This window comes from Piliocolobus tephrosceles, chromosome 1 (genome assembly GCF_002776525.5).
Source record: "Piliocolobus tephrosceles isolate RC106 chromosome 1, ASM277652v3, whole genome shotgun sequence".
NCBI lineage: Eukaryota > Metazoa > Chordata > Mammalia > Primates > Cercopithecidae > Piliocolobus > Piliocolobus tephrosceles.
In genome coordinates this window covers 53,550,135-53,571,622 of record NC_045434.1, presented here as the reverse complement: position 1 = coordinate 53,571,622, position 21,488 = coordinate 53,550,135, and the positions used below count along the sequence as shown (strand labels likewise).

Sequence of the window (21,488 nt, the reverse complement as noted above, 5' to 3'; positions counted from 1 at the left end):
AATCTGATTCCCATTGTTACCCATTATTAGATTAAAATGCTCAGTTTTCAACAAAAAATTTATGTCATATATAGAAATAGGAAAATATGGCCTATTAAAAGAAAAAACATAAACTGAAAGTTTCCCTGAAAAAGTTCTGATGGTAGGTCTATTAGACAGAAACTTTAAGATAACTGTATTAAAGATACTGAAAGAAGTAAAGAAAGATGTGAAGAAAGAAAATGATATATGATCAAAATGGAAATATGAATAAAGGGATAGAAAGCCTGAAAAGGAACCAAAAAGAAATTCTGAAGTCACAAAGTACAATCATTGAAAAGTAAAAAAATCAAAAAAGAGGTTTAGAGGCATAGTAGAGCAGGCAGATAAAAGAATAAACAATTTTAGGAAAACCAAAATTATTGAATCTGAATAACAGAAAAAGAGATTAAAGTATAACGTGAAGAGAATCTAAGGAACACGGGACACCAGGAAGCTGACTTACACAAAGTGGATTTCAGAAGGAGAAGAGAGAGAAAGATGAATAGAGAATGCTTGAAGAAATAATGGCATTGACAGAGACCTTCAATAAACTTAATGAACTTAATGAGAACGAACTCAAAGAGATAGATATCAAGATACATTAAAATCAAGCTTTTGTCAAAGATCAGATGGCTGTAGATGTGTGCTATTATTTCTGAGGACTCTGTTTTGTTCCATTGGTCTATATCTCTGTTTTGATACCAGTACCATGCTGTTTTGGTTACTGTAGCCTTGTTTGAAGTCAGGTAGCATGATGCCTCCAGCTTTGTTCTTTTGGTTTAGGATTGTCTTGGCAATGCGGGGTCTTTTCTGGTTCCATATGAACTTTAAAGCAGTTTTTTCCAATTCTGTGAAGAAAGTCATTGGTAACTTGATGGGGATGGCATTGAATCTATAAATAACCTTGGGCAGTATGGTCATTTTCACGATATTGATTCTTCCTATCCATGAGCAAGGTATGATCTTCCATTTGTTTGTGTCCTCTTTGATTTCACTGAGCAGTGGTTTGTAGTTCTCCTTGAAGAGGTCCTTTACATCCCTTGTAAGTTGGATTCCTAGGTATTTTATTCTCTTTGAAGCTATTGTGAATGGGAGTTCATTCATGATTTGGCTCTCCGTCTGTTACTGGTGTATAAGAATGCTTGTGGTTTTTGTACATTGATTTTGTATCCTGAGACTTTGCTGAAGCTGCTTATCAACTTAAGGAGATTTTGGGCTGAGACAATAGGGTTTTCTAAATATCTGATCTTTGACAAACCTGACAAAAACAAGAAATGGAGAAAAGATTCCCTATTTAATAAATGGTGCTGGGAAAATTAGCTAGCCATAAGTAGAAAGCTGAAACTGGATCCTTTCCTTACTCCTTACACGAAAATTAATTCAAGAAGGATTAGAGACTTAAATGTTAGATCTAAAACCATAAAAATCCTAGAAGAAAACCTAGGTAATGCCATTCAGGACATAGGCATGGGCAAGGACTTCATGTCTAAAACACCAAAAGCAATGAAAACAAAAGCCAAAATTGACAAATGGGATCTCATTAAACTAAAGAGCTTCTGCACAGCAAAAGAAACTACCATCAGAGTGAACAGGCAACCTACAGAATGGGAGAAAATTTTTGCAATCTACTCATCTGACAAAGGGCCAATATCCAGAACCTATAAAGAATTCAGTCAAATTTACAAGAAAAAGCAAACAACCCCATCAAAAAGTGGGCAAAGGATATGAACAATACCCTTCTCAAAAGAAGACATTCATGCAGCCACCAGACACATGAAAAAAGGCTCATCATCACTCACCATCAGAGAAATGCAAATCAAAACCACAATGAGATACCATCTCACAGCAGTTAGAATGGCAATCATTAAAAAGGCAGGAAACAACAGGTACTGGAGAGGATGTGGAGAAACAGGAACATTTTTACACTATTGGTGGTACTGTAAACTAATTCAACCATTGTGGAAAACAGTGTGGCGATTCCTCAAGGATCTAGAACTAGAAATACCATTTGACCCAGCCATCCCATTACTGGGGATATACCCAAAGGATTATAAGACATGCTGCTATAAAGACACATGCACACGTATGTTTATTGCAGCACTAATCACAATAGCAAAGACTTGGAATTGACCCAAATGTCCATCAGTGGCAGACTGGATTAAGAAAATGTGGCACATACACACCATGGAATACTATGCAGTCATAAAAAAGGATTAGTTCGTGTCCTTTGTAGGGACATGGATGCAGCTGGAAACCATCATTCTCAGCAAACTATCGCAAGAACAGAAAACCAAATACCACAGGTTCTCACTCATAGGTGGGAACTGAACAATGAGATCACATGGACACAGGAAGGGGATCATCACACACCGGGTCCTATTGTGGGGAGGGGTAGGGATACCTAATGTAAATGATGAGTTAATGGGTGCAGCACACCAACATGGCACATGTATACATATGTAACAAACCTGCACGTTGTGCACATGTACCCTATAACTTAAAGTATAATTTTAAAAATCAAGCTTTGATTTAATTAAGTTATCTAATTTGTAGAGATAGGATCTTGCTCTGTCACCCAGGCAGGAGTGCAGTGATGTGATCATAGCTCACTGCAATCTCAAATTCCTAGTCCAAAGCAATCCTACTGCCTCCGCCTTTTGAATAGTAAGGACTATAGGCATGCTCTACTATATCAGGGTAAGTTTTTAATTTAATATAACTTTTAATTATTTTTTTGACAGGGTCATGCTCTGGCACCCAGGCCGGAATGCAGTGATGTGATCACTGCTCACTGTAGCCTCGACCTCCTGGACTCAAGTGATCCTTTCGCTTCAGCCTCTTGAGTAGCTGGGACTACAGGTGCATTTCACCATACTGAAGACTTTTTTGTTGTTGTTGTTTTAGAGACAGGGTTTTGCCATGCTAGCCAGGCTGGCCTCAAACTGCTGGCTTTAAGCAACTCTCCCCATTCAGACTTCCAAAGTGCTGGTGTTACAGGAATGAGATACTATACTTGGTCATGATCAAACTTTTAAATAACAAAGACATAGAATCTTGAATGAAGCAAGAGAGAAGCAATTTCTCACAGGTAAGTATTTCTTAGTAAGATTATTAGCAGATTTCTCATCAGAAACTTATAGGCCAGAAGGTGTTGGGCCAATATGTTCAATATGCTAAAAGAAAAGAACATCTTTCAACTAAGAATCCCCTATCTGTCAAAAGTGTCCTTCAAAAGTAAAGGAGAAATTAATTCATTCCCAGATAAACAAAAGCTGAGGGAGTTTAAGACCACTAGATCTGCCTTTCAAGAAATGTCTAATAGAGTCCTGAAGGGTAAAGTGAAATAATACTGGACGGTAACTGGACAGTGAAGGAGGAAATAATGACCTCAATAAAGGTAAATACATGAGCAATTTAAAAAGACTAACATTACAGTAACAATGGTTTTGTCTCCATTTTTTTGATTTTCTATATGATTTAAGAGACCAGTGAAGTTTAGAAAAACAATTATTAACCTGAAAGCTTTTATTTTTGTAACTTTGATTGGTAACTTCACATTTCATTTTCTACATAATTTAAGAAAACAATGCATTTAAATGAATTATTACATTTTGGGCACACGATGTGTAAAGAGGCAACTCTGTGACATTAACAACTGAAAAGGGGGGATGGAGCAAAGTTTTTATGTATTAGTGAAGTTAAGCGGTGCAATTCAACTGAGAGTGTTGTAATATGTAATAGGTGTAAATGAGAGTTAACATTCAGATGGGGGGGAATTTTAAGAAGCCATTGGGAAAATTTTTGTGTTCTTTTCCCAACTGTTAAGAGTTACTATGGAAGCACGTAGAGAGATTAGGTCTGTGTCACCTGAGTCTTAGAATTCTTGTAATAAACAGAATTCCCTTCTAAGCTACATTGAAAACAAAGTGTGAACAAGATATAAACTTTGGTTTATTAAGCTACTGAGATTTGGGGATGCAATTATTCCCAAAGAAAATCTGCTTCTTGTGTTGGTAAACCTTTTACATCTGAAGACAAACAATGGTATTCCACATACTATCAGCCAAACATAAATTGAATGTGAGTTATCATTTTCTTGTATACATTAACCTTTTTCTAACATCTTTTCTTAACAGTACTTATAAGTGAAGATTGCTCAATTGTGTAGTGAAATATATTTTCCAAGGAACTGCTTGTGGGCTCAAGTCAAAAATTAAAAGAAAAATAAATTATAAAATCAATTCGATAGGTAACTGCAGTTTTTAAAATAGAGTATAATTAAAACAAGGTTTATATGTGTAATTTTGAATCATACAACTTAAAATGTGGAGGGCTCAGAAGAGATCAACTCTTCTATCCCGCCATCCCCACAACATATGGCAATATCTGTAAAGGTCACCCTTTTAGAAAGTCACTCGACCTCTGACTTGATGTTGGATAATACTATTACCTGCTTCACTGACTGTGACAGTCTTCATCAAAAGCTAACTTGCTCCCCTTTATTAGTGTTTTGAAATACCTCAAGACAGTCATCATAATGCTATAACTGTACCTTTTTACTTGCTTCTTGTGCTATAATTTCTTTAACTCTTCAACTATCTATATATTGACTTCCATGTCGTGATTGTTTGATACCAATCATTTTAAAATGTGGTAGAGTGAGTGCAATACACTATTACAGATATGATATTTGGTGGGCAAACCACGCAGTTGAAATTGATTCGTTGATAATGAAAAACATCATTCCTTGTGAAGTCTAGAAGAGTTAGATGTTTCTCTCAGTACCACCATTGTCTATTAATATTAGGCTTATTAATGAACATCTTCATTTTCCTCCACTTAATTGCGTTGTTAGTTCAATGTTTCCTCATCTGGTATCAGTGGAATTTGCTTTTAAAAGCTAAATATAAATGTTGTTTCCACTAGGCAAATCTGCCAACAAAAAAGTAAAAATTCTTTTTTGACTTGAATGCCTCATGAATGATTTATCTGTTCTTAATAGATAAATAATAAAGGCGTTTTTGAAAGAAGGTAAAATTTTAATTAAAAATATGTTGCTGATTTTCCTTGATTTGAAGATTAGTTCTCTTGAGATAAATGGGGTAGAGTAATATTCTTTAAATGTATATATGAATTTCAATATAGATATAGGTTTGCTGTGACAGCTATTTTCTCTGAGTCAGCTGCAAAAATAACCCATGCTCTATTTATTCATGATATGGTAATTATTGACAGAACTTTTTTGGGGGGAGAAATTCATGTTAATCATTCTCATTACCTCTCACAAACTTAACTGAAATTCTGAATTTGTGGTGTTCCCTTTCATTCAATTTTTCTATCAAAACAAACAAACAAAAAAACACAACAGGCACAGAAAAACCCAGGCAATAATCTTTGATATCAGCTTCTCTCAACCATTTTCTTCTGGGATTACAGCAACCATAACTAGTTTCCTTATCCTCACCTCTCACTTTTATAATCTATTTTCCTGTGTATAAATTAATGACCCTTCATCTGGTCATTTTATTTCTCCACTTAAAATCCTTAATGGATCCCAAATCAGCTAACAGGACAAGAAGAACCTCATTCCACTTTCTCCACTTCTCCTACGTAGTATGGTCTCTTAGGCAATTCTGGAAATTTTATCAGCATTAACTTAAACTGAGCTTATTTAAAACTATACCAAGTTATGCTAAAACTGTCGGTTCAGGGTGCACACATTAGCAATGACTGTTTTTTGGAAAAGAGAGAAAATAAATATTACTGTAACATAAGAAAAAATCTGAAATGTAGCAAATTATCTTCAGAAATAAAACATTTTGTTGTGTTTTGTGCCATTTTGTTTGTTAGAATTCATGTATCAGGTGAGACATATTATTGATATAATATAGGCACACACACGAATATACATATATATTTATACATTCCATATGTATATGTGTATAAATATGCATATACATAGAGAATGTTGAACAACACAGTTTAAATAGCATACAATTTATGTTGCTTTATAATTTCAAAACAAGTTTCTTTATATCAAGTTCTTTATAATTCTGAAACAATGATAGAAAATAATATTTACATTATATTTGTTATGAAATCTTAAGAATATAACTAAAGAAAAATCTGTAAGTTTGAATCATCATAAATCAAAGAGAACTGGAAGGAGGCTAGTGGCACGACAGCTTTAGTGTGCAGATTAGAAGACTAAATTCAGAGAAGTAACATCTTTACTTTGTAGGAAGCATTTGCTAGTTACGGAACTGGCCCCAGAGGTTTGTTGGGTGACTCATGACAACTTCTCCGACCCAGCCCTTCAAGCATGGATGCACAGTTTTCTACTGAGTCTCCTCCGTATTGGAAAATCTAACCTTCCCTGCTCTGTGTAACATCCTGAGATACTCCTACATTTTCTTATGGTTGCAGGATATTTAGTCCGAGGAAGAAAGGGAAATAAACTAAAGGAAATAATTTTATTTATTTATTTATTGAGACAGTCTTGCTCTGTTGCCAAGGCTGGAGTTCAGTAGTGCGATCTTGACTCACTGCAATCTCCACTTTCTGGGTTCAAGTGATTCTCCTGCCTCAGCCTCCTGAGCAGCTCAAATTACAGGTGTTTGCCACCATGCCTGGCTAATTTTTTGAATTTTTAGTAGAGACAGTGTTTCACCATGTTGGCCAGGCTGGTCTCAAACTCCTGGCCTCAAGAGATCGACCTATCTCGGCCTCCAAATTGCTGGGATTACAGGCATGAGCCACCATGCCACCATGCCCGACCAAAAATTCTTTTTCTTAATAAATGATATTTTCGAACCTAAAGTGAGGTTTTCATAGTTTAGGTTGATTTCTAAAAATCGTTTCTCCCACTAGAAGTCACTGGAGTTTCATAGAGAAATTATTGGAACTGGATGTGTAGTAGGAAAAGTCAAGGAAAGCCTGGAACCTTTTGTTACGCCATAGCTTAATGGGGGCACATGAAATACACACAGAAGCCAGATTCTTAGTGAGATTTGAAACAAATTTGAGCGTCCAAAAGAAGTACAATGGCAACTGATTGTAATGCATTGAGTATTGAAAACGATCTAGTTTGAAAGGGATTTAGAAGCAACCCTGCTCTACAATACTAATTGTCACCCTTGATACTTTGTTATGGCAACTCTAATAGATGAATGTAATATTTATACAATTTTAAGAGGATATTCATAATTAAAATAATTTTCCTGACAACATATATCTAAATAAGTATTAATAATTTATGAGTTGATGAAAGAAATGATGTTCAATACAAAGTCAATGAACATTATAATAGGTTATAATTACTAATTTTCTGTCAAGTTTATCTTTCAAATAGTGTGGCTTCCAAACTAATTGTTATTCAGAACTGAAACATCAACTACCATTAAAAAAAAGTTTCCTAGCATAAGCAACTCACAAAGTATATCATTCATTCATCATATGAAAAATATTTCTTAGATTTGCTTTACCAGATTCTAAATATGTATGAATACAGGTATACATAAACACAAAGTATTCAACAACACAAAACTCAGCAAGGATAATACAGCCAAGATACAATTACCAAGTTCTGATAAATACCCTCTAAAATATATATGGTGGGTATATCCGTATCCTTGAGTGAAAAGTAAAAATTAGTTTTAATTAATATTATTTTAATAAATTGTGTAAATATCATTGTATTTTTCTGCTAGCGTTACTATAACAAAGTACCACAGATTTCATAGAAATTTATTTCCTTACAGTTCTGGAGGCTAATAATTTGAGATATAGCTGTCAACAGAGTTGCATTCTTCTGAGGCCTCTTCCTTTGTCTTGTAAATGGTTGTATTCTCTCTATGCCTGCTTGATCTTTCTCTATACGGTGTGTCCTTATTTTCTCTTCTTATATAGACACCAGTTATATTGGAGTAAGGCCCACCTGAATCATTGACCTTTAACTTAGTTACCTCTTTAAGCACTCCTTCTCCAAATGCACTCACATTCTCAGGTATTGGGAATTTGGGCTTCAACAAATGAATTTTGGAGGAATGCAGTTGAGCCAATGCTGCTGAATACACAAAGATGTTTCTCTCTACCAAGGTGTTATTCCACTAAATGAGTTACTTTCTCCTTTGAGATATATAGGTGCGACACAAATATACTAGACATTTTGCTCAAGTTTACTCTTACAAAGAGTTCATTGGAGGAGACAAGTTTTCGTCTGGAATATCAGATAAGAAATAATTTGTCATGATTCTTATAGTGCTTTTGAGAAAGTAAGTAAGAAAGTATGGAGCTTATTCTAATCTAATTTCAGTCATTTCAAAAATAGTACTGATTTTCTCTATTTTTCTGCATTGCATTCTAGTTTAATCTATTTAATCCTTATTTTAAAAAGTGTGCCTGTAGCAGTTTAGTTAACAAAGGAAATAACAGGAGAAATTGCTTTTTTTTTCATATTGGCACAAATCAAGGTTGATTTTGCACAGCAATTAAAACTAGCAAATCATGTGATAGATAATACTGTAAAACCTAAAATTCTTAGCCTAGAATCAAATAAGGTGGCATAGCTTTGAGAGGAGTGGCTGAGGGAAAAGATATTCTCATAAATTGACAATGGGATTTCCAGTATTATCCTACACTACATTTGTTGGAACATTATAAAGTTTTGGATAATTACAAAATTTGTTTTCTTCATTAATGGCCACATACCCTTGATTCTCCATGATTTTTACCCCATGTGGTTCCACTGCTAATGTTATGATATAGTTCTTTAATATGCAAGGCCTGCATTCAAAGAGATAGTTAATATAGAAAATACATGACTACTGAAGAGAAAACATATCAGAGAACAATGACATAAAGCTATGAAAGGTATTTATTTCTGTATTTGTTTATTGCACATTTGCTAGAGAACTCAGAAATGCAAATTAAAATTTACTGTCATTCCAGTGTAAGTTTATATTCTGCTTTTTGATTACATGTATGTTGTGATTTACATATTGCTAATCTTGTTGAGATATTAAATTCTTATGTTAATTAGTTTTAGCAGTTTTCTTAAGGTATAATGGAAATGTAAGAAATGGCATAATTTAAAATATTTTATTTGCTGTTTTGATATATGAATCTATAAAAAATCACTATATGTAAGATTATGAAAATGTCGATCACTCCCAAAGTTCCCCTTGTATTACGAATAAGAAACTTCTGAACATTTTAAGGTTAGAGTCTATCTAATGACATGTTTCCTACTTAAAATTTTATGAGTATATTCACATATCTCCATAATGAATATTAAATGCCTTTTATGCTGCAGAACTTGTAAAACAAAGAAAATATTATTCATTTTTTCTTTAAATTGGAATGAGATTTTTTTCATAAAATTAATTTCTGTTATACTCTCACAAAATATGCTACTTCTGCTAGCATAGTGAATATATCCTGTTAGATTTATAAAAAAAATTATAGACATAGAAGCTAGATATTACATGAAGTTACAATTATGAGGGAAACTGAGTGTTTAGATCTCTTTCAACTTACCTTGTCCATTAGCACAGGAAACCCACAAGGTGAGAATGACATTGATTAGTAACAACATGTTAGATATTCTCAGCAGTATATTAATACAAAAGTTTCAGTTGCACTGTTTGAAATCTTTCATTATGAGTTACCATATAATTCTGAATTTAAGTGCACTACCACGAAGCTAGGTCTTTAAGGTCACTTAGTAAATATCAAAGTTCAGAGAGTTTTGCAAAATGCTTCAATGATTCCTATTAGTGATTTCACAATCATCTATGGAACTGATTCCCTGATATGTAAATATACAGTTTTATTTAGAGACAGTAATAGACCAACTCCAAAAGTAACATAAAACACTAATTCATTTTTATTTCTTAGTTTTTGAGCAAAGAGAGTTTTAATAAAGGGAACAAAAGGCTTCTGCAACTATTGGAAGCACTGAGGGAACAAAGGTCGGAAATGCTATTTCCAGAAAATTCCAAAGTTCAGGAATCTTAGTGATGCCCTCACTAATTATCCATGGTGCTGCAGTGGATGTTTCTCAGGAAAACTTCTAGAAGCAAGGAAAGCTACTGTTGGTGATCTCAGCTGCTACCAGCAGCTGCTGCCAGAGAATGCCTTGTCTTTATCTTCTTCCAAATCTTCTCTAAGTACATCTTATAAAGGAATCTAAGGAAGAAGCAAGCTATGGAGAAAGGGACTTCAGAAACTGTAGTTTCAGACTTCTGTTCTGCACTGCAGAAGAAAATGAAGATAGGAGCTGGGTTGATGTTACGTTGAAAATAAACGTCTGGCACACTATTCTATTTCTGAAAATCCTGCTGTTTGAGCATGGCAAGTTGTTTTTTTCCACAAGTGGTCACGATACTATCTCCTATCCCGGATACTCTTCTCACAATGAGAACACTAATTTTAAAATTAAACACTGGAAAATAGGTGAAGTTCTTCAACAAACAGATTACTCATAAACGAATAACACTCAGAGTCCACGTCACTAAAATTTTCTGTTGTCCTTTGCTTTCCAATACCCAACTTAATTATTTAAGAATACATGTATTAGTTTTTGTTTCACAAAAACAAACCGGTGTGTCTGGACCCCATTCCACTGTTTGTATTTTCATGTGTTTAGAGAAGCATACTGAGTTTCAGAACTCACAATAGATTGTACTGGGTACAAAAGTTTCAGCATATTCTTGACATTTAAATATTTTTAAATTTGTGTTTGAGGGTATCTTTTATTTTAAGGTACAATACATTCCTATGTGTGTGTGTGTGTGTGTGTGTATACACATACATATAAAAATTTATGTTTTGTTGGAAGAATACAACTCGTCCACACATGTTCTCTAATTGACTTCTTCTGTTCTCTCTTTACTTTATTTTACATTATTATACTTGCCATGATTTAAGATTCCATTGATTAAAATAAGAGAATCGTGGAGAGAATAACATCAGCAAAATAGCAGTGTAGGCGTTCTCCAGTTTCTCTCTCTCCTACAGAAATTCAAGTATCAACTACCCAGAGCGAAGTTTACCACTCTGAATATAATAGAATATAACAGTGAAGCTATAATATAGGAAACAATTTAAAATAATAGCTACAATAGTGGTTGAAAGATATGTGATTTAAAAAGTTGTAAGTTGTGACATCAAAAATTCAAAATGTGGACTGAAGTAGAGTAAAAATGTAGTGTTGATTTTTCTTGTAAAAAGTGAATCACAAGTTGTTATCATGGTAAAATAAGCTGTTATAAATATAAGAATTTTGTGAGCCTCATAGTAACCATAGCACAAATCTATAGTAAGTACACTACAAATAAAAAGAGAAGAGACAAACAACACTAATAGAAAAAAAAAAAAAAAAAAAAAAAACAACCACAAAAGAAGGAAGAAGAGAGGAAGAAAAAGAATATCGGTCAAACAACTAGAAAGCAATTAAAAATGGCAGTAGTTAATCTTTGTCTATCAATAATTACTTTGAATAACAATGAATTGAATTATTCAATTAAAAGACATAGAGTGGGTTAGTGGATTAAAAAAAAGGAAACAATGCTCCACTATATGCTCCCTGCAAGAGACCCATATTACCTCTAAGGACTCATAGTCTGAAAGTGAAGTGATAGCAAGAGATACTCCACGCTATTGGAAACAATGAAAGACCAGGAGCACCTATATGTAAATCAGATAAAGTAGACTTTAAGTAAAAACAGAAAAAAGAAACAAAGAAAGTCGTCATATAATGATAAAGGCATCAATTCAGCATAAGCACGTAAGAATTGTAAATATATATATATATAATATTTATATACACTCAACATTAGAGCAGCTCTATATATAAAGCAAATATTAATAGCTCTAAAGAGAGAGAGAAAGATTGCAATGCAATAATAGTAGGAGACTTCAACTCCCTACTTTCAGCAATGGAAAGATACCCCAGACAGAAAATCAACAAAAAGGCACTGAATTTAAAGTACATTCTAGACCAAATGGCTCTAAAAGGCATTTTTGGAATATTTAATTCAACAGCTGTAGAACACATTCTCCTCAACTGCACATAGAATATTCTCTAGAATAGCTCATAAGTTAGGCTGTAAAACAAGTTGTAACAAATTGAAAAAAATTTAGAATTACATCAAGAATCTTTTCTGATCATAATGGTATAAAACTGGTAATTAATAACAGAAGAAAACTTGGAAATTTTGCAAACATTTGGAAATTAAACAGCATGTTTATTTAAAACCAATGGGTCAATGAAAGAACTAAAAGGAAAATTTGAAACGTTTTTAGACAAATGACCATGGAGACACAACATAGCATAGTAGATGAGATACAGCAAAACCAGTTCTAAGAGGAAACTTTATAGCAATAAATGCCTTATCAAAAAGAGGAAAGCTCTCAAATAAACAACCTAACATTGCACCTTAAGGAGCTAGAAAAACAAGAACAACCTTACCAAAAACAAGTAGAAAAGGAAATAATGAATATCAGAGCAGAAATAAACAACATAGAGACTAAATGTAAATACAAAAAAAGTGAAGATTTGTTCTAAAAAAATAAAAACAAAATTGACAAACATTTTATTAGACTAAGAAAAAAAAAAGAGAGAAGATCCAAATAAATAAAATAAGAGGTGAAAAAGGAGACATTACCCCTGGTTCTACAAAAAAACACGAAGTATCATAAAAGACTATAAGAAACAAATATTTGTAAAAAAAAAAAAAAATTGGTAAACTTGGGATAAATGGATAAATTTTTGGACACATACAACATATCAAGACTGAATTCGGAATATACAGAGAATCAAAACAGACAAGTAATGAGTAAGGAACTTAAACCAGTAATAAAATTCACCTATCAAAAAAGTCCAAAACCTGATGTCTTCACTGCTCAATTCTAGCAAACATGTTTTTAAAAAGAAAACTGATAGTATTTTTCTCAAATTATACAAAAAAAAAAAAAAAAAAGATAATGGAATTTTCTAACTCATTCTAGCATACCAACATTACCCTGATACCAAAACCAAACAAAGAAATAACACAAAAGGAAAACTACAGACTGATGTCCCTGTTGAACAGAGGTGCTAAAATTCTTAATAAATTACAAGAAAAGTGAATTTCTGTTTGTTTGTTTTTGAGAAGGGGTCTCTCTCTGTCAGCCCAGTTGGAATGTAGAGGCACAATCCTGGCTCGTTGTGTCCCTGACATCTTGGCCTCAAGCAATACTTTTACCTCAGCCTCCTGAGTAGCTGGAACTATAGGCCTGTGACAACACACCTAGCTAATGTTTGTGTTTTTTGTAGAGATGGGGTTTTTCCATGTTACCTGGGCTGGTCTCAGACTCCTGGGTTCAAGTGATCGGCTCCTCTTAGCTTCCCAAAGTGCTGGGATTACAGGCATGAGACACTGTGCCTAGCCTAGAAACTGAACAGCACATTTAAAAGATCATTCAGCATAATCAAGTGGAACTCATTTCAACAAAGCAAAGATGGGTCAACATATGCAACATATGCAAGGAAGCATATCACAATAACAGAATAAACAAAACTATACGATCATTTCAATAGAAGCAGAAAAAGCATTTGAGAAATGGACATTTCTTCATTATAAAGACTCTCAACAAATTAGGCAGAGCAGAGCCAGCTGGAGGAAAGAAGGTGACACCAACTGTTTCTCTTCCAAGATACGAATTTAACAACTATCTACACAGAAAAAAAAACAACACCTTCATGAAACAAACAAACAAATAAACAAACAAAAAAACAGGTTAATACTCATAGTACCTGGTTTTAACTTCATATCCGTGAAAGAGGCACAGAAGAGATAGATAAGACAGTCTTGAATCACTGACACCACCAAAGCTTTCCCCTATCTCCACACTTGCAGCTGTGCCATGATATACAGAGCCTTTCTCTAGGCACTGAGGGAGGGATAACACAGCAACTGTGAGTTATTGAACAAAGTGCTGTGCTGTTAGGGCAGAAAGGAAAATCAGACCAAACTCACCTAATGCCTGCCCATGGAGGGAACCTTTAAACCAATCCTAGCCATGATGGAATTGTTGATCACAGGGGTCTGAAGTTGAGTTCCTGCAAATCTTGCCATCTAAGGCTACCTACCATGCATTGTGTCTCTAAATAAACTAGAGAGACAGTCTAGGACATAATGACTGCAACACTTAATGTGAGTCCTAGTGCTGAACTAGGCCCAGAGACAGTGGATTGGGGGAAGACATGCGATATTCAGAGGCACCAGCTGCAACAGCTGGGGCAGCCAAGGGAGTGCTGGCATCACTCAACCCCTAATCCCAGTCTTCACAGTTCACAGCTCCAGAAGAAACCCCTTCCTTCTGCTTAAGGAGGGCAGAGGGAAGAGTGGGGAAGACTTTGTCTTACATCTTGGATATCAGCTTAGCCACAGCAGGACAGGACAGTAGTCAAAGTAATGAGGCCTGCTCTAAGCCAAAGCACCCAGATGACGTTTCTTGACATACCTTGAGCCAAAAGGGAACCCACTGCCCAGAAGGAAATGATGCAGTCATGGCAGCATTCATTCAGCCTAACTAAGAGCCCATGGGCCCTGAATAACCAGCAGTGATACCTAGGTACTATATTGAAGGCCTTAGGAGAGCCTCTGACACTTGCTGACTTCAGGTACCAACATGGGCATGGGGGTAGAGAGCCAGTTGGGCTCCTGGGGTCCCTAATTCCAGGAGTTGACTTCTGGATGCATTTCTGGACATGCCCTGGACCAGATGAGATCCCAGTGGCCAGAAGGGTGAATCTTAGGCCAGCCAGCACTCAGTACAAGCTGACTTAGGAGCACCTAAACCTTAAGGGAACATCAGTAGTTGTCTGACAGTACTTGTCATGGCCTGGAGTCCTGGAGTGGTGTTAGACCATGAGGTGAGGCTCCTCTTCCTTTGGAAAGGGCAGGAAAGAGTGAGAAGGACTGTAACTTGCCATATGACTGCCAGCCCAGTTGCAGTACCATAGAACATCAGGCAGACATCTAAGGTTTTTGACTCTGGTCCCTGACTCACAGATGAAACCTCTGAACCAACCTAGGCCGGGGCCTTTATCACTCTGAGGGATAAAATACTGGCCTGGCTGTTTTGTCACCTGCTGATTTTAGATGCCCAGGACCTGCAGTGAACATAGGCAATAACCAGGGAGTGGTGACCTTGGACAACCCAAGGCCCAGTTCTTGGCTGGCTTCAGGTCTGACCCAGTGCAGTCTGGTGTCAGTGGCCACCAGGGGCATTTTTTCACTCCATACTCATATTTAGGTGACTCAGAACAATGAGACAGACATTCTTTGTGAGAAAGCAAGAGAAGAGAACACATTTCTCTGCCTGGTAACCCAGAGAATTCTCTCAGATCTTCTTTAAGACCATCAATACCATACTTCCAGGAGTCTGCAAGAACCACAGCATTACTGGGGTAGGGGTGCCCCCTAAAGCAGATACAGCTTAGGTCACAACACCCAAGTCCTTTCAAATATGTGGAAAGTCTTCCCAAGAAGGATGGTTACAAATAAGCCCAGATAGTGAAGAAAACAGTAAATACCTAACTCTTCAGTGCCCAGACACTGAAGAGTATCTGCTAGCATTAACGCTATCCAAGAACACATGACCTCACCAAATGAACTAAATAAAGCAATAGGGAACAACCGTGGAGAAACTGAGATATGAGAACTTTCAGAAAAAGAATTCAAAATAGTCTTGCTGAAGAAAATGGAAGAAAATCAAGATAACACAGAGAAGGAGTTCTGCATTCTATCAGACAAATTGAACAAAGAGATTGAAATAATTTTTAAAAACCAAGCAGAGATTCTGGAGCTGAAACATGCAATTGACATATTGAAGGAAACATTAGACATGTGATTCTTTAATAGTAGAATAGATCAAGCAGAAGAAAGATTTGTTGAGTGTGAAGACAAGCTATGTGAAAATACTGAAGAAGACATTAAACATGCTATTCTTTAACAGCAGAATAGATCAAGCGGAAGAAAGAATTGTTGAGCTGGAAGACAAGCGATGTGAAAATACACAGTCAGAGGAAACAAAAAAATAAAAAATTAAAAACAATGAAGTATGCCTACAAGATGTAAAAAATAACCTCCAAAAGGTAAATCTAAGAGTATTGACCTTAAAAAAAGAAGTAGGGAACAAGACAGGAGTGGAAAGTTTATTCAAAAGGATAGTGACAAACAACTTCCCAAACCTAGAGAATGATATCCATATCAAGTACAAGAAGGTTACAGAAAACCAAGCAGATTTAACCCAAAGAAGACTCCCTCAACACATTTAATAATCAAATTATCTAAGGTCAAGGATTAAGGGACTCTTCTAAAACCAGTAAGAAAAAAGAAACAGATAACATACAATGGAGCACAAATACATCTGGCAGCAGGCATTTTAGTGGAAACCTTACAGGTCAAGATGGAGTGACATGACATATTTAATGTGCTGACAGAAAAGAACTTATCCTAGAATAGAATATCTGGTGAAAATATGCCGCAAACATAAAGAAGAAATAAAGACATTCTCCGATAATCAAAAGGTGATGGATTTTTTTACACCAGACCTGTCCTACAAGAAATGCTAAAGGGAATATTTCAATCAAAAAGAAAATGACATTCATGAACAATAAATAATCACCTGAAGACACTGATAATAGTAAGTACATAGGAAAATACAGAATATTATAACACTGCAACTGGGTTGTGTAAGCTGCCCTTAGTCTAAGTAGAAAGACTAAACAATGAACCAATGAAAAATAATAACTACAGCCTTTCAAGACATAGTCAGTACAATAAGATAAAAATAGAAACAACAAAAAGTTTGAGAGTAGAAGAAAAAATTAAGGTGGAGAGTTTTTATGAATTTTCTTTTTGCTTGTTTGTTTATGCAAACAGTGTTGTTGTTTTCTGGTAAAAAAAAAATCAGGTTATAAGAAAGTATTTCCAATTCTTACAGTAAGTTGAAACCAAAAAACATACAATGGAGACACAATAAGTAAAAAGCAAGAAACTAAATCGTATCACCATAAATAATCAACCTCACTAAAGGAAGACAAAAGGGAAAGAAAAAAGGAAGAGGAGATCATGAAAAAAACAGAAAACAAATACCAATATTGCAGTAATAACATTGAAGGTAAATGGACTAAACTTTCCAATCGGACACTGACTGGCTGAAGAACGAAAAAACAAGACCCATTGATTTTGTTGCCTATAAGAAACACACTTCACCTATAAAGACACATATAGACTGAAAATAAAGGGATGGAAAAAGATATTCCATGTCAATGGAACCCAAAAAGAAGCAGGAATCACTGTGCTTCCATGAGACAAAATAGATTTCAAGATCAAAACTACAAGAAGAGAAAAAGGATACTATATAAAGATAAAGAGGTCAATTCAACAGTAGGATATGACAATTTTAAATACATATGCACCCAACACTAGTGCACCAAGATATATAAAACAAATATTATTAGAGCTAAAGGGAGAGATAGGCCCCAGTACAATAATAGCTGGAGACCTCAATATCCCACATTTAGCATTGTCCAGATCTTCCAGACAGAAAATCAACAATCTTCACTATATACCAAATGGATCCAATGTACATTTTCAGAACATTTCATTCAACGACTGTAGAATAAATATTCTCTTCAGCACACGGATCATTCTCAAGGACAGATCATATATTCAGTCACAAAGCAAGTCTTAAAACATTTTTAAAAGTTGAAATAATGACAAGAATCTTCTTTGACTACAATGGAATAAAACTATAAATCAATAACAAAGGGGAATTTTTGAAACTATGCAAATAAATAGAAATTAAAGAATATGCTCATGAATGCCCAGTGGATCAATGAAGAAATTAAGAAGGAAATTAAAATATTTTGTGAAAAAATGATGATGGAAACACAAAACCTATGGGATACAGCAAAATTCATACCAAGAGAAAAGTTTATAGCTGTAAGTGACTACATCAAAAACAAAAACAAAAACAAAACTTCAAATAAACAATTTGGTGATTCATGTTAAATAACTAGAAAAGGAAGGGCAATCCAAACCCAAAATTCATAGATGAAAATAAATAATAAAAGTCAGAGAAGATAAACTTGAAATTGAAATGGAAAAAAAATGAAGATCAATGAAACAAAAATTGGTTTTTTGAAATATTAAACAAACTGATAAAATTTATCTAGACTAAGAGAAAAAGAGAGATTCAAATAAATTAAATCAGAAATGAAAAAGGAGACATTATATCTGATACTGCAGAAATTTATCATTATTGGACACTAAGTGTAAATACATGCCAAAAAATTTGGAAAATCTAGAAGAAATGGACAAATTACTAGACACATAAGACCTACTAAAATTAAATCAGAAAGAAACCCAAAACCTGAACAGATCAATTATTAATACAATTAACATGAGATTAATTAGTAGTGAGATCAAAGCAAGAATAAAATGTCTTATAGTAAAGAGAAGCTCAGGACATGATACCTTCACTGTTGAATTATACCTAACATTTAAAAAAGAACTAGTACCAATTCCACGCTATTTTGAAAAATAGAGGAGGAGAAGGAGGAGGAGGATATATTTCCCCACTCATTCTATGAGGCCAACATTACCCTGATATGAAAATCAGACAAAGATACATAAAAATGAAATATCTCCGATAAACATAATTATTCTCAACAAAACAATAGCAAACAAATTTGACAATATTTAGGAAGATCATCCAACATGACCAAATGGGATTTATCCTTAAGATGCAATGATGGTTCAATGTACACAACTCAATCATTGTGATACATCATATCGACAGAATGAAGGATATAAACCATATGGTCATTTCAATTGATGCCAAAAAGGCATTTGATAAAATTCAAAATCCTTCATGATGAAACACTAAAGAAAACTGAGCATAGAAGGAACACACACAAACATCAAAACTGTGTTTGACGGAAGCACAGCTACTCTCATGCTGAATGGAGAAAAACTGAAATCCTTTCCTCTAAGTACTGGAACATGGCAAGGATGCCCACTATCACCACTGTTATTCAACATAATACAGGAAGTCCTGGCTATAGCAATTAGACAAAAGAGGGATATAAAGAATATCCAAACTGAAAAGGAAGAAGACAAAGTATCTTTGTTTGCAGATGATATAACTTTTTATTTGACAAAACCTAAAGTAATTACCAGAAAACTATTAGAACTAATAAATCCAGTAAAAGTGCAAGATATAATATCAACATAAAAAATCAGTAGCGTTTCTATATGTCGACAGCAAACAATCTGAAAAAAATCCAAAAGGTAATCCCATTTACAATAACCACACATAAAAATAAATAATTAGAAATTAACTTAACCAAAGAAGTCAAAGATCTCTATAAGGAAAACAGTAAAACACTAAAAAAAGAAGTTGAAGTGGACACCAAAACATAAAAAGATATTTCATGACATGGATTGGAAGAATCAATATTGCTGTGTATATCACTAATGCTGTGTATATACCAGCAGTGAACGGAAATCAATGTATGTAAGAGATATCTACACCTCTATGTTTGTTGCCTCATTGTATATGGTAGCTATGATTTGGAAGCCACCTAAGTGTCCATCAACAGATGAATGAATAAATAAAATGTGGTACACATACACAATGGAGTACTATTTAGTCATAATAAAGAATGAGATCCAATCATTTGCAACAACATGGATGGAACTGGATATCATTATTTTAAGAGAAATAAGCCAGGCACAGAAATACAAATCTCACATGTTCTCACTTATTTGTGGCATCTAAAAATCAAAAAAATTGAACTCATGGACATAGAAAGTTGAAGGATGGTTACCAGAAACTGTGAAGGGTGGTATAGGGCTAGAGGGGAGGTACGGATGGTCAATGTGTATCAAAAAAAAAAAAAGAAAAAAGAAAAAAGAAAAAAAGGAAAAAAAAAAATAAGACCTTCTATTTGAAAGCACAACAGGTTGGTTATAATCATAACTTACTTGTACATTTTAAAATAACTTATAGAGTGTTATTGGATTATTGGAACTCAAAGGATAAATCATTGAGGGGATGTATACCCCATTCTCCATGATGTACTTATTTCACATTGTATGCCTGTATCAAAACATTGCAAGTATTCCATCAATACATACACCTACTATACACCTACTATGCACACATAAAAATTTAAAAACATAGTTATAGAAGAAGTATACTTCAATACCATGAATAGCATGTATGGCAAACCCATAGCTAACTTTTATATTCCATGAGTAAAAGTGGAAATCTTTTTCTCTAAGATCAAAACAAGTCAAGGATGCTTGCCTTCACCACTTTTATTCAAGATGGTACTAAAAGTTTTAGCCAGAGCTTTTTGGCAAAAGAAAGAAATAAAGGCATCCAAGTTAAAAAGAACTATTTACAGATATTAGGGTTTTATATGCAGAAAGCTTTAAAGACTCTATAAACAAACTGTTAGAAATATTAAGCAAATTCCATAGAGTTACAGAACAAAATCAACATATGAAAATCAGTAGAATTTTATATGCTAAAATCAACTCTCTGAAAAAGAGATCAAATAATTAATCTTATTTAAATTGATACAAAAAATAAAATAATTAGGAATTTAATTGAGGAAGTGAAAGATCTCTACAATGAAAACCATATAGAAAAGCAAGATTGAAAATGGTGAAAAACTCAGCTAATACCCATATAGGGAGGAAGAGTTTGGAGCTCAAGGTGAGCATAATTTGACTCAAGGTGAGTTAAATTCCTCACGTTGTACTGGAACTCAAAACATATGTCTTAGGAGTAAATGCCACGTCCCAGGAGTGGACTAAGTGCTATACATTTGGAATAAGTCAAAACTGAAGTTGATTCACTGTAAGAAAACTGAAACTCATGACTTCATAAGATGATAGTTTTCCAGCAGGAACATTACTTCTTTTTTTAAATTATTATACTTTAAGTTCTAGGGTACATGTGCACAACCTGCAGGTTTGTTATATATGTATATATGTGCCATGTTGGTGTGCTGCACCCATTAACTCGTCATTTACATTAGGTATAGCTCCTAATGGTCTCCCTCCCCCACCCTCCCCACAATAGGATGTGTGATGTTCCCCTTCTTGTGTCCAAGTGATCTCATTGTTCAATCCCCACCTATGAGTGAGAACATGCGGTGTTTGGTTTTCTGTTCCTGCGATAGTTTGCTGAGAATGATGGTTTCCAGCTGCATCCATGTCCCTACAAAGGACACAAACTCATCCTTTTTTATGGCTGCATAGTATGCCATGGTGTATATGTGCCACATTTTCCTTTTTTAAAATTATTATTATATTTTAAGTTTTAGGGTACATGTGCATAACGTGCAGCTTTGTTACATATGTATACTTGTGCCATGTTGGTGTGCTGCACCCATC

General features: G+C 34.5%; 1 protein-coding gene across 4 annotated transcripts in view; it reads right to left on the bottom strand.

The window, feature by feature from the left end:
- The window catches only part of LOC111536909 (complement factor H-related protein 4), an 84,131-nt gene that overhangs the window by 30,908 nt on the left and 31,735 nt on the right, over nt 1–21,488 (bottom strand). For 2 of the 4 annotated variants that reach the window (XM_026447987.1, XM_023203401.2), the window contains exon 1: nt 9,559–9,706. The exons of the other annotated variants lie outside the window; for them this stretch is intronic. In XM_026447987.1, coding sequence (XP_026303772.1) covers nt 9,559–9,616 — 58 coding nt within the window. In that variant the 5' untranslated portion in view covers nt 9,617–9,706. Of the gene's footprint in view, nt 1–9,558; nt 9,707–21,488 lie in introns of those variants that run through there. 4 annotated transcript variants of the gene reach the window in all.